General features: G+C 43.3%; 1 protein-coding gene across 1 annotated transcript; it reads right to left on the reverse strand.

Annotated features, from left to right (window-relative positions):
* Nucleotides 1-1300: 1300 nt before the first annotated feature.
* Nucleotides 1301-5980, reverse strand: LOC310784301 (uncharacterized protein; the record flags this gene model as incomplete). Its single annotated transcript, XM_083645317.1, has 4 exons — nucleotides 5757-5980; nucleotides 2816-3037; nucleotides 1472-1684; nucleotides 1301-1365 (listed from the first exon to the last, which is right to left on the reverse strand). The coding sequence occupies exons 1-4, from the start codon at nucleotides 5926-5928 to the stop codon at nucleotides 1301-1303; spliced, it is 672 nt and encodes a 223-aa protein (XP_083501443.1). The 5' UTR covers nucleotides 5929-5980.
* Nucleotides 5981-14125: the final 8145 nt, after the last annotated feature.

Below are 14125 nucleotides of genomic sequence, written 5' to 3' on the forward strand. Positions count from 1 at the left end.
AGAGAGTCATCACTCACCACCATGCTGCTGCTCTCTCAGAATCAAGTTACCGCGGACGCGGCGTCAGATGACTTCCTGCCTGACCTGCCTTTCGTTTCAAAATAAAAGAGATCCCGTGTTTTTCATGCTTTTCCATGCAGATTGTTTTATTTTTTTCTCTGAAATATTAGGGGAGGTCCGGACCTCCCCGTCCTCATAGCTAGCTACGGCCATGAACTATCAGTCACAAGACTGACTGTGACTGATAGCACATAGATAGAGGTCATGTGGAGGCTGGGTTTACCCAGGCTAAGTCTGCTGTACCATTGTAGAACTAAACTGACTCACAGGAGGGGTGGTTATCGGTATCGGACAAAATTCGCATCCCTAAAAAGGATTAAACAAATACAAAGATAACTAACTGTCTTTGCAAATGAACTCTTCAAATGTTTCTTCCCTGGATGCAGGCCCGTAGCTACCATTGAGGACACCGGTATTTTCAACAAAAAAAAAAATAGAGATAACTCACAACATTCAGATTTTGCATTGAGGCTAGATTGGGGCTAGACTTTGGGGACAGTTCTATTGAAGTGAATGGGTAAGTAACTCCCCTGTAAGTGATGTTTGTGTAGATGGGCCATTGTATTTAATTGAGCAGTATTCTGCCATGTGACCTGTATGCAGAATATAAATTATATTATATGGGGAGACATTTATTTTTTGTATCATTTTAAAGCAACAGCACAGTAAGGAGGATATTAATCTAACATGATGTCTGTAGTTCTTTATAGATCTAGCCTCTTAACTTTGCTCTCAAAGTGCACCAGATTGAAGCATTTTACTTTAAAATAGACAAAAAAATGTATCCGGGGGTGGACAGCCCCCCTGGACCCCCCACGCCACGCTTAAATGACCTCGGTATTTCTCAAACACTGACTACGGGCCTGCCTGGATGTACTTGGAAATGGTTTGTGAGAGTTGAACCGTTGCCACTCATAAGGTTTGTTTCCTGTATGAATGCGGAGGTGCCTTGCCAAAGATGATGGGTCGGCAAACTCCTTCCCGCAGTTGACGCAGCTGTATGGCTTCTCGCCTGTGTGAACTCTCACATGTCTTTCCAAGTTGGACCTCTGGGTGAATGCTTTCCCACAAGTGTCACATCTGAAAGGCCTTTCACCAGTGTGGCTTCTCATGTGAATTTTTAAGTTGACCAAGTGTGAAAACTCCTTACTGCAGACGCTGCATTTGTTGTTTGGTTTTGGTTTAGTTCTAGTTGCTGCTGCATTCCCAACACTGGATGTTTTGTAACTTTGCCTCTCAGCTACAGGACAGTTGTGAGAGAGGAGCTGGTGATCACTGTCTGGTTCTGGTACTGCAGATTCCTCTCTGTCAGATTCAGAATTGACCCATTTAAATGAGATGTTGGGTAGAGTTTCTTTCTCTGCTACACTCTGAGTCTGGTAAGGATCTGAATGCATAGATTGAGGCTCACTTTGGTCACTTCCATCACAAGTAGGAGTCAAGTCAAAGGTATCAGCCTCCTCCTGCAGCTCTCCCTCATCATGACTGGTGCAGACTTCCTCCCATTCCTCTTTAATCTGTGGAGGCTCTGAGTCCTCTTGACCCAGACTGAAGTTCCTCTGCTGGTTACAGTGCTGATGGCCAAGGAGAAGCTCCTCCTCAACAACAGATGGCTGTGGGGGGTCTGAAGGAAAGGACAAAGGAAGGGACACTTGATCAAACACATAAAAACATACAATGCAAGAATTCAGATGGTATCCAAGTCCTGGGAGCCTGGAGTCAGCTCTGCCAATGCTAAGTACTGTATTAACACAAGGGTCAATCCAGCTGTTCTGTTCTGACAAACTGGATTGACTCTGGTGTTACAGCACTTGTGATTGTTTAGCAGAGCTGACTATATATCTGTGAATCATAAGTACTTATGTTTGGCAGAGCTGTATCGAAAGATGTCAATGTTCTGGTTATTGGACGTTAGGGGTCGAGCCCGGTGACAAATGTATGGCAACTACTGCTGATCCCGAATCAGTTGTCATAACTTAGGCTCATACAAACTGACTGATTCAAACGAGATTTGGCTGATCTGCAGTGTCAGTTATTCCAGGTTTCCTGCAGATCACCTGATGAGCCTTACCGTTAATATTTACCACCTATTTACAAAAGAAAAAGAAAAAATCCAAATGTTGTAGGTTTTCGTGTAGGATAGAGAGAAGAGTCATTCTGGCTGATATTCAGATATATTTGGTTGATTTGGAGAAATGGAGGGAGGAAGAAAGAGACCAAGGTTATAAACAACTACAAATGGTTTTCATCAGAGGTGCCCTGCTCACTGAGTAGTGTACTGTGTACAACGTAAGGGTCAGTCCTTCCCGCAGCGACCTGGGTAAAAATCAAGACTGTGGTCCTTTGTTGTAAGTCCTCCTCTCTCTCTCCAATAACTTCCTGTGTCTCTCTACTTTCGCCTATCAAATAAAGGCAAATTGAATCTTAAAAACATTAAATAAAAATAAAAGTACATCTTGATAACAATAGGAAAGGCTTTTGTGTGTGTGTGCTTTCCATGTCTGTTTTCAAGACGGACCTCTGGGCAAACGCTTTTGGTTTAGTTCTAGTTGCTGCTGTGTTCCCAACACTGGATGTTTTGTAACTTTGGCTCTCAGCTACAGGACAGTTGTGAGAGAGGAGCTGGTGGTTCTGGTACTGCAGATTCCTCTCTGTAACATTCAGAATTGACCCATTTAAATGAGATGTTGCCTAGTTTCTTTCTCTGCTACACTCTGAGTCTGGTAAGGATCTGAATGCAGAGACTGAAGCTCACTGTGGTCACTTTCATCACAAGTAGGAGTAAAGTCAAAGGTATCAGCCTCCTCCTGCAGTAAAGGCTGCTCTCCCTCATCATGACTGGTGCAGACTTCCTCCCATTCCTCTTTAATCTGTGGAGGCTCTGAGTCCTCTTGACCCAGACTGAAGTTCCTCTGCTGGTTACAGTGCTGATGGCCAAGGAGAACCTCCTCCTCAACAACAGACGGTCGTGTGAAGTCTGAAGGAAAGGATAACAGAAAGGACACTTGATCAAACACAAAAACAAACATACAATGCAAGCATTCAGATGAATTCAGATAGTATCCAAGTCCTGGGAGCCTGTAGTCAGCTCTGCCAATCATAAGTACAAAAATAGGTTATTTCCAACAGCAGTCAGAACACTCAACTCCCCCTGCTAACCCCACCAACCTGCTAGTGTTGTGTTTGTTTTGTTTTGCCTATGCACTGGAACTGAGTCACCATGCTGTACCTAGTCTCGCTGGACAGCCTCCCCTCCCTACCTTGAGAGGAGTCTGGCGCCACGGAAACAGGCAACTGGGATAAACCCTCCCCTGCTCTACAGCTGCTCCCTATTGGAGCGACTGTTTCAGTTGCTGCCGGATGTCCGCTCCCGGCTTTTTACAAGCTCTGTCATTGGCTCCGATCATGTCAAACAGAGCGGCTTCATCTCCCTCCTCCCTGTGTGTCGCTGTAAAGAGTGCCCTGCCGCCTCAGTGAAAACAACAACGCTAACTAGCTAGCAAGCTAAGGGCAGAAACCTACACGTTAGCTTGTTGCTACACGCTGAAAACAGCATGTTGGATTGTTGGACAAATGTATGGCAACTACTGATCCCGAATCATAACTTAAGTTATCAGAACTTTTAGGCTCATACGAAATGACTGATTCAAACGAGATGTGGCTGATCTGCAGTGTCAGTTATTCCAGGTTTCCTGCAGATCACCTGATGAGCCTTACCGTTAATATTTACCACCTATTTACAATAAGAACAGAAAAATCCAACTGTTTTAAGCTTTCATGTAGGATAGAGAGAAGAGTCATTCTGGCTGATATTCAGATAGATTTAGTTGATTTGGAGAAATGGAGGGAGGAAGAAAGAGACCAAGGTTACAAACAACTACAAATTGTTTTCATCGGGGTGCCCTGCTCACTGAGCAGTGAGTAGAGTGTGTACAACGTAAGGGTGTGTAGTAGTGTGAACAGAAAGAGGACTTAAGGCCTAAACATACTTCTGCAGCAAAAGCCCTCGCCGAACGCGCCGAGCAGTGCGCCGCAGCTGGCGGGCCTGCCGGCGGATCCTGCATGCAGCTCCTTGAAAATGTGACTCGACGCAGCTCACGTGAACAGCTTGAGTAATATAATGTAGATGGGGAGATAACAGGAGAGATTGAAAGCTATCTCATTGAAATCCTAGTGAAATCACACAATTTACTCATTTTGCTGAAGACTCCCCTGCGAACCCCCGTGACCATCCAGCTGACATTTGAGTATATGGGACTAGCTGCCTGCCACCGGCATAGCCCCAAAGTAACCCTATACTGTACTTCGTGTATATATATTATATAATATATACTCGTGCAGTATTAGGGTCACATAGCGTTCCATAAGGCAATAGGGGAGAACCGCTGTTCAAAACACCCTCCTATCCGTCTCCGACGTCCGGGTGCAGATCCGAAAATATGATCGTCCTCCTACGGAAGTCAGTCATTTAGCCGGGGTGGTTAAAATGATACTGCTGCGTAAAACAACAGTTTAACCCATTGATACCTGATGCAGCATTTGTGTGTGTATCCCTTTAAGACCACGAACCGCGGTTCGCGGTCTTAAAGGGATACACACACAAATGAGGGGTATACACGCAAATGCTGCATCAGGTATCAATGGGTTAAAAGCAGTCTTTGCACAGCCTGTGTCGTATTTAGGAGAGGAGAAGCTTCCTAGTGCCGACAGGAACCTTGGGAGTTTGAGTATTTCATAACATGTTTTGCTTCCCAGGTGCGCTGGATTTGATGATTTGATCACTGAGCCGCCGGTCTCCGTGTGACTGCATTGTTTGCTCGCCGCGTGCAAGTGGTGCACCATGATAGTGAGATCAAACACCCTGCTGTAAATTCAGCACAGGCTGTGGAAAGACTGCTTTTAAACTGTTGTTTCAGAATCAGAACCAGAAAGACTTTAATGATCCCCGGGGGGGGAATTGGGACAAGTTACAGCAGCTCGTTCACGCAGCAGTATCATTTTATCCCCCCCCCCCCCCCCCCCGGCTAAATTACTATAGCTTCCGTAGGAGGACTATCATATCTTCGGATCTGCAATCGGACGTCGGAGACAGGTAGGAGAGCGTTTTGAACAGCCGTTCCCCCTATTGCCTTATGGAACGCTATGTGACCCTAATACTGCACGAGTATATACACAAAGTACAGTATAGGGTCACTTTGGGGCTACCGCCGGCAAGGCTCCAAGTCGAGGCTGACGCAGAAGTATGTTTTCCACTTGAGGCTCCATCAGAGCTGAAGTGGAGCAGAAAGAGAACTAAGTCCTCCTTCAAATGAACTGACAATGTATTGTGAACACAAAAATAACTGAGTCCCTGTTGGTCCACTTTTGGTCCAATTAAAGAGGTCTGAGTTTGGTTCTTCTAAAGGGGTCCAAGTGTGAAAACACCCTTTATTTCAGGATACAGACTAATCTTAAATGAAAATATATGGAGTAACTTCGTTGAATCGTTATAAGGTGTTGTTTTGGGTCTTCCCATGGCATTGCCTCAACGTTACATGCATTTGACCAGGAGATGTCGCCAGCGTGCGGATGAGGATAATAATATTTAATCATTTCTCATCATCACTATTGCTAGTTACGCACAGTATACGCACCGCTATAACGTATATTGTGAGGCATAATATCCTATTGATTGATTTCAATGTGATTTTACAAACCTGTCCTGTGTAGCCTTATCTCAGGCTTCAAAACGACATCCAGCAGCCTGCGCTGACGGGCGATCTCTTCCTCGTACTCCACTATTGTTTTTACAAACACTCCGAATATTTCCTCAGCAGCCGCAGTTAGTCGCTCGTTAACTACACTTCTCAAACACTCGATTGCAGACATTGTCTCTGAATTAATTAGAGATTAGGTACTCTCAGGTACTAGTTACACCAGCTAACCGAGCTACTAGCAGCTAGCTCTTTTTTCCTGTTTACGGAAGTGCGTGCGGCTTCAATTTCTTTCCGTATGAAGGTTTGCGCTTTCTTTAGTTCCTAGCTTGGATCACCCATACATTAGCACCACTCAATCTGTGCACAAATGCACAGCAGAAGTTATGGCAACCGTTTTCACACTTTTTTATTTTATTTTTTATAGAAACATCTGCAGTTTATTACAATAAAACACATTAGCTTACATAAAGTTCATAACACATCATTGTGAGGAAGCCTGACCAGAGTGGCAAAGAAGGTAGGGAGGCAGAATTTGAATGAGTCAAATGAGCAGATTTATTCTCTGTCCATTGTAACAAACAAGACGTGTCTCAAAAACTCCAAAAGAAATTAAAGCAGCAAATCTAAGTTAACTGGTGTGATGTTAGGTTACTCTCAAACAAAGGCATAAACACATGCACACATCTACACTGGTGGAGGCAGTCAGCCACGGATGACCCCGATTTCCCCCCTAGGCCAGTGGTTTTGGTGCCCCCCTGGGGGCACTATAGGGGGTCCTCAGCAAATTAATGGAAATGCTGAAAAAAACATCTTTATGGGAAGGAAATCCAGTTATATTTGTTAATACTACATAATAAAGAATATCATGTATTTGTATTATATTTTATAATTAGTGTAGTGTTAACAAGTATATAGATATTATTAATTATTATGCTATTATTTTTATTTTTTTAGATTTCCCCATTTTCTCTTAATTGGACTTGGCCAATTACCCCCTGCTGCAGTCGCTGCTCCACCCGCTCTGCTGATCTGGGGAGAGCCACAGACTATCAAGCTTCCACCAACACATGCGCAGCCACTTAATTATTTTCCCCTGACAGCGGGGAGCTTCACCGGCAGGACCTAGCACATGGGAGGATCACGCTGTTCCCACCAGTTCCCCTCCGCCCCGAACAGGTGCACCGACCAACCAGAAGAGGCGCCAGTGCAGCAACCAGGTCACACATCATCAATCTGGCTTCCCACCCGCAGACACAGCCAATCGTGCCTGTATGGACGCCCGACCAAGCCGGAGGTAACACGGGGGCACGAACCTGCAACCCTCGTGTTGGTAGGCAGTGGATCTTCCACTACACTACCCAGAAATAAATGAATAATTTCCTTGATATAAAAATCCCATTTGCCATGATGACCATCTAATTGCCTGCCAGTCTCATCACATTAATGTCATTTCCCCCTGTATAGGCTACAGAAGTGTGACTCTGGAAAAAAAGAAAAGATTTTAGATACAAATGTAATTATTAGATTACATTTATAAAAGTAAGGAAATAATTATATTCTGAGGTTGTATGTGATTGTAAGTGATTTTTGACATTTTCAATAGTATTGTCAAAGGCTATGCTATTTGGGGGGCCTTGGCATGGAACAGTTAAACAAATGGCTGCTGCTGTGAAAAATAATATGGCTTGGTTACTGTACGGTAACTCCCCCCCGCGGCTCTCCACCGCAGCTCTCTGATGACAGTCCACCCAAGGAGCGCACTGCCCCCGGTGGGAGAGCCAATCCCCGGCCACTGTGGTGCGCACCGCAACCCATGACAGCAACCCAGATTCCTTGCACTGTGCGCAAAAGCACACGTCCCGACTATGATCACCTTACACAAGCCTTTTAGCGATCAAAAGCCCTTCAGCCTGGGGCAACATTTGCAAATGTGAAATCATAGAAATCTTCATAGAGTAACTTTTAAGACTCTAACAGTGCAAGGCTAATTCCGAGAGCATATCAAAGTTTGATGCGATATGCCTGCGTGCGTGTCGCCCTATAGGCTACTGTAGAATCACAATCATTTATGAGAACAGCCCCTAGACTGCAGCCTAGGTCACCCTGTGCATCCGTGCCTGGTGGCAGTGGTGGGATTGTTACAAAAGCAAAGGTAATAGCCATTGAACACAGAAAAAAGGTCTGTGTGTAAGGTGAACATTTGAGGGTCAAGTGGTGAGTGAAAGGAGAGGTTTCACCCACTTTGTCACGATCATGCATAATTATTTTCTCCAAACTGACTCTGCTTTGATAAGTGGAAACTAAATAAGTGGCTATACTATTGTTCAGTGGTTTTCAATTGTGCCATTGTGATATGCAGGTTATAGACTGTTGCAGCATTTACTAGTACAATAACTGATCGGACATAGCTAGGTTCCAAACTGTTCCCTAGCAACACAATTCCATGAGAACAGTCTATACTACTCACCATTATAAAATTGTACTCCCCAATAAATTCACGTCTAGTCCTGACAAATGAGATGGAAAAAATGTTTTTTTACAAACCTTTTAATATCCATTAGTTCTAGATCCAAAACTTCCCTCAAACAACAAAACTGGTCTCACCAAAAACATCATCAACCTGCTTTATCAACCTGCAGTTTATTTAAGATAAGATGAAACCATTTATCCTCATGGGGAATTAGGCTGCTGCATCAGCAAAAAAGTGAAAGGATTCAGCAAAGAACAGGAAACAGGACACAACTACAATATAAAAATATAAATACAAATATAAAAGCATAATAATAAACAATTTAGGAGGTGTGGAAACATGCCTGTGTGAGGAAGTGTAACCTCTGTAAACTGGTATGCGTTGGTACACTATGGAAATTATACCTGTCAGAGAATCGTTTATTGTTGGAGGGTTTATTTCCATTCCAGTTTCAATGCATAATCCTAAATAACCTACATTAGCATGAACACTATTGTATTGAATTTGATAGAGAAATCCTTACGTCGATAATCATATTGATTTCAACCATATCACCCAGCCCTATTTTTGGTATAACCCCCTAGACAAAAATGCACCAGCCACCCCTGGATAATAAGGTGTGTGTACAAAGTATTTAAACCATCAGTCAATTGAGCTAGAAAGACCATCTCCAAGTTATGCTAAACGAACTACACATTGGTAGAATATAAGGAAATCTGTTCAGGCAGAATTTTCACAACAGACGTGTCACAGCTTACAGTACATGTAGCATATGTCATTAACACACACTTCAGGTTTATAGACAGTCTCGGTTTGATGCCAGGAAAAAAACACTGGCCATCTGCTCGTTAAGGAGCCAATCCGTGTGCATCTCTCTCCCCCTCCCCCTCTGTCCCTCTCAAATTTGTCTAGGAGCCAAGGTAGGGCGAGTGCCATACCTTGCCATACCAAAATGATGCCCTTGACGAAGACAGTTTTAATCAAGGATACTGTGTGCAGCACTAGTATGGACAGTCATGTGCTTCTTGAGGTTTGAGCTCTTGGCAAACCCTCTTCCACAGAAACCGCATGTGTACGGCTTCTCCCCTGTATGGGTCATCATGTGTTCCTTCAGGTTATATTTTTGAGCAAAAGATTTCCCACACGTGTTGCATGTATGCGGCTTTTGCCCTGTGTGGGTTGCAGTGTGCCTTTTCAAAGTTGACATGACATTAAAGCTTTTCCCGCACAAAAGACATTGATAAGGTTTGTCCCCTGTATGAATGATTAGATGCCTTGTTAAAGATGAGCGGTCGGCAAACTCCTTCCCGCAGTTGACGCAGATGTACGGCTTCTCGCCTGTGTTAATACTAAAATGCTGGTAAGGATCTGAATGCAGAGACTGATGCTCACTGTGGTCACTGTCCGGTTCTGGTACTGCAGATTCCTCTCTGTCAGATTCAGATTTGGCCCATTTAAATGAGATGTTGGCTAGAGTTTCTTTCTCTGCTACACTCTGGGTAAACGCTTTTGGTTTAGTTCTAGTTGCTCCTGCGTTCCCAACACTGGATGTTTTGTAACCTTGGCTCTCAGCTGCAGGACAGTTGAGAGAAAGGAGCTGGTGGTCAGTGTCTGGTTCTGGTACTGCAGATTCCTCTCTGTCAGATTCAGAATTGACCCATTTAAATGAGATGTTGGCTAGAGTTTCTTTCTCTGCTGCACTCTGAGTCTGGTAACCATCTGAATGCAGAGACTGAGGCTCACTGTGGTCACTTCCATCACAAGTAGGAGTCAAGTCAAAGGTATCAGCCTCATCCCACAGTAAAGGCTGCTCTCCCTCATCATGACTGGTGCAGACTTCCTCTCGTTCCTCTTTAATCTGTGTAGGCTCTGAGTCCTCTTGACCCAGACTGAAGTTCCTCTGCTGGTTACAGTGCTGATGGCCAAGGAGAACCTCCTCCTCAACAACAGATGGCGGTGGGGGGTCTGAAGGAAAGGACAAAGGAAGGAACACTTGATCAAACACTTAAAAACATACAATGCAAGAATTCCGATGGTATCCAAGTCCTGGGAGCCTGTATTCAGCTCTGCCAATCATAAGTACTGTATTAACACAAGAGTCAATCCAGATGTTCTGACAAACTGGATTGACTCTTGTGTTATTAATATAGTTACTTATGATTATTTGGCAGAGCTGACTATATCTCTGCCAATCATGGCAAATGGCCTGCACTTATATAGCGCTTTTATCCAAAGTGCTTTACAATCAGTAGGTAAATTCACCCATTCACACATACATTATACACCAATTAGGGATGTTCATCAATTATCGATAATTGATCGTTGAGGAATGAATTTGATCACGTGGATTTTTCTTCGATTATTATTTTTTCGATTACCGGTACTATTTTTTTTCTTTTTTTTTCGGACTAGGTTTGGGTGGAATTCGTTCCTCCTCGCCCCACTCCATTGCACAGCCGACTAACGTGAGGTGGAGCTTCATATAGTCTCTAGTTTTCTGGCTGGGCGAGGGCCTTTGTGCCAACAAAACTGACTGTGGTTGTCAACGTTACCGCGGGTTTGACTCTGCTGTCAGCTAAGCTGGAAGACGCCGATTGCCTTACATCATGTAACCTGACATGTTTGTTTACCTGGCCACAGCGCTAGTGTCTGATATTCTTACTACACAGCGGCATCTCCATTATAGCTGGCCGAGAACGCGCAACGTTATTACCAGACCAGAGTAAAAAAAATAATATATATATATATTATTATTATTATTATTACGCTATGATAATCGATAATTGATCGTTAATTTTCCAGAATTTCGATTATGGAAATTGTTCAAAATGAACATCCCTAACACCAATGGCGGCAAGCTACTACGCATGAAGGGTGCTGACTGCTGACACACCATCGGGAGCAATTTGGGCTTCAGTATCTTGCCCAAGGACACTTCAACATGCAGACTGGAAGAGCCGGGGAACGAACCACCGACCTCTTTTATCCAAAGCTCTACCTCCTGAGTAGTAATTAAAGTCCCTGGAAAGCAAAATCCACAAAAACCTTCTAACTATTAAATTTAGGGTCTTATGTGAGTAATTGTGTGCCTCAGAAAGTATGAGACATTAGTTTAACCCAAAGCTCCAAAATCGCCACTTTTCTACAAGGTCTGGATTTCCACTTCCTCATTGAAGAGAGCGGTGCGCACGGTGCTAAACTGAATGATCTTATCACGTCATAAGATTGAATCGAATCACACACACGCGCACGTGCGCACGGACACACACACACAGTAGCGCTGTGCACTCAAGTCTCTCTTCCTCTCTGTCAGTATGCGCCGAGCAACGAGCGAACACACACACACTCCATCTCTCTTTCCTTCTCTCTCTCCGTTTCCCTCCCCCCCCCTCTCTCTCTCTCTCTCTCTCGGAGGAGAACTGCAGTGCACGCACACACACGGGACACGCCCACACAGTCCGCGGGAGAAAAGAGAGTCTAAAATCTAATTGATTCTCATGACTTTTGTGATGACTGTCAAACCTAAATTTATATACTTTGCGACGTTCATCATCGTTCAAATTTGGCTGGTGGCTTATTAACAGAGCTGTTTAGAAAGGTGTCAAAGTTTGGGGTATTGGATGCTAGGGGGTCGAGCCTGGTGTACCGTAGGGTAACTATTGATCTCGAGTCAGTTGTCATAACTTAGGCTCATACGAACTGACTGATTCAAATTAGATTTGGCTGATCTGCAGTGTCAGTTATTGCAGGTTTCCTGCAGATCAACTGATGAGCCTTACCGCTAATATTTACTACCTATTTACAATAAAAACAAATTCAAATGTCCAAATGTTTTAGGTTTTCATGTAGGATAGAGAGAATAGTCATTCTGGCTGATAGTCAGATAGATTTATTTGAATTGGAGGAATGGAGGGTGGAAGAAAGAGACAAAGGTTATAAACAACAACTACAAATTGTTTTCATCAGGGGTGCCCTGCTCACTAGAGCATGTACAATGTAAGGGTCTGGGTCAGTCAGTAGGCTATTTCATAGAGAAATTCAGACATAACTATTATGCCTTTTTATGTCTATAAAGTCTAAATACAACAACATAGATACTACTGCCATAGCCTCTACATAAATTATGCAATGAGAAGGATTAAAATACAACCATATATTCTGCATAACTTCAGGTCTGTTTATTTCAGGATATAGACTACTTTTAAATGAAAATATAAGGAGTAACCTTTCGTTGAATCTTTATAAGTGTTGTTTTGGGTCTTCCAATTGGCTCAACGTTACATGCTTTTGACCAGCAGATGTCGCCAGCGCGCAATGTTTCAAAACAGCGAATCTGCAGGAGGATAATATTGAATCATTTCCCATCACTATCGTTATGCACCAGTATAATACGCACCGCTATAACCTATATGGTGAGCCATAATAGCATATTGATTGATTTGAATGTGATTTTATTTTACAAACCTGTCCTGTGTAGCTTTATATCAGGCTTCAAAACGACATCCAGCAGCCTGCGCTGACGGTCGATCTCTTCCTCGTACTCCACTATTGTTTTTACAAACACTCCGAATATTTCCTCAGCAGCCGCAGTTAGTCGTTCGTTGACTAAAATTCTCAAACACTCGACTGCAGACATTTTTTCTGAATTAGAGATGAGATACTCAACACAGCAACACAGCTAAAGCTACACCAGCTAACGGATAGCCGCCTTGTTGTTCTTCTTCTTCTATTATTTCCAATTCTTCTTCTTCTTCTTCGTCTAGTTTCCGGCAGTGTAGTCGCTACTAGGCGTATTACTGCCCTCCGCAGGAACTAACTGACTCAAACACACTTCATATTCTCGGATACAACTCTGAATCGTGTAGGAATTGTAAAACGGCTTTTGTGATCAGCTGCCTGGGGTGGTTCAAAATATGGCCAAAGAAAGGTTTAGAGAAAATGATAAAACTCCTAGGTCTGACAAACTTTTATAAAAGGTTTCCCTTTCTGTCTTATTTTGGCACTTTGTAGTAAAACATGCTGTTTCAGGACATGCATTATGTTGAGAAGTTCTGCATATGTTCTGCTGTTGCCTTGGCGATGGTTCTGTTCCAGTGTTAGACAACTGAACCGAAAATATCTTTAACCCTGCCAAACTTGGGCTGTTGAAAGATGTAATTTCCTCGAATTGGCTTGAGTTGCATGAGGTCGCCTGGGTGCTACATGATGCATGTGGTCCTGGTTCAATCTGAGGCTGCAAAGAAAAGTAGTGTCTTCCTTTGGTCTCATTTTCCCATAAATCCTGCCATTCTTTCAACTCCATCCTTGATTTTCTCTTTAAGTTCTGCTCTTCCAGGGATATATTTACATACTTCTTCTTTTGTTAGGCTTTCCTTTGCTATGGAATCAGCTGATTCCTCAATGCTTCAATTTCTCTCAGTATGAATGTTTGCCCATTCTTTTAACTCCTCAATCTATGAAAATACACAGCAGAAGTTATGGCAACCGTTTTCACAATTTGTTTATTTTATTTTTAGAGAAATATCCACAGTAAAGCTCAGAACACATCTCTAAACAGAAGATTGAGTGATGCCATTTTGTCAACCAAGGCCTACCGTTACCTCTTCTGTCCTTTATAAGGTACCAAGCAAGGTGTGTGTGTGTGTGTGTGTGTGTGGCATATCTCAACTGTAATCCCATCCCATCATGGACTGTTAACCACTCTAACCTCACATTATTTAAATTCTGATTCATCATTGTGGGGAAGCCTGTCCAGAGTGGCAAGGAAGGTGGTAGGTAGGCAAAAAGAAATTAAAGCAGCAAATCAAAGTCAACTGGCTTGACGCAGGTCACTCTCATACAAAGGCATGAACAGTGCACACATCTACACTGTTCGGTGGCAGTGGTGGGATTATTACAA

This window comes from Poromitra crassiceps (assembly GCF_964638095.1).
Source record: "Poromitra crassiceps genome assembly, chromosome: 10".
Taxonomy (NCBI): Eukaryota; Metazoa; Chordata; class Actinopteri; order Beryciformes; family Melamphaidae; genus Poromitra; species Poromitra crassiceps.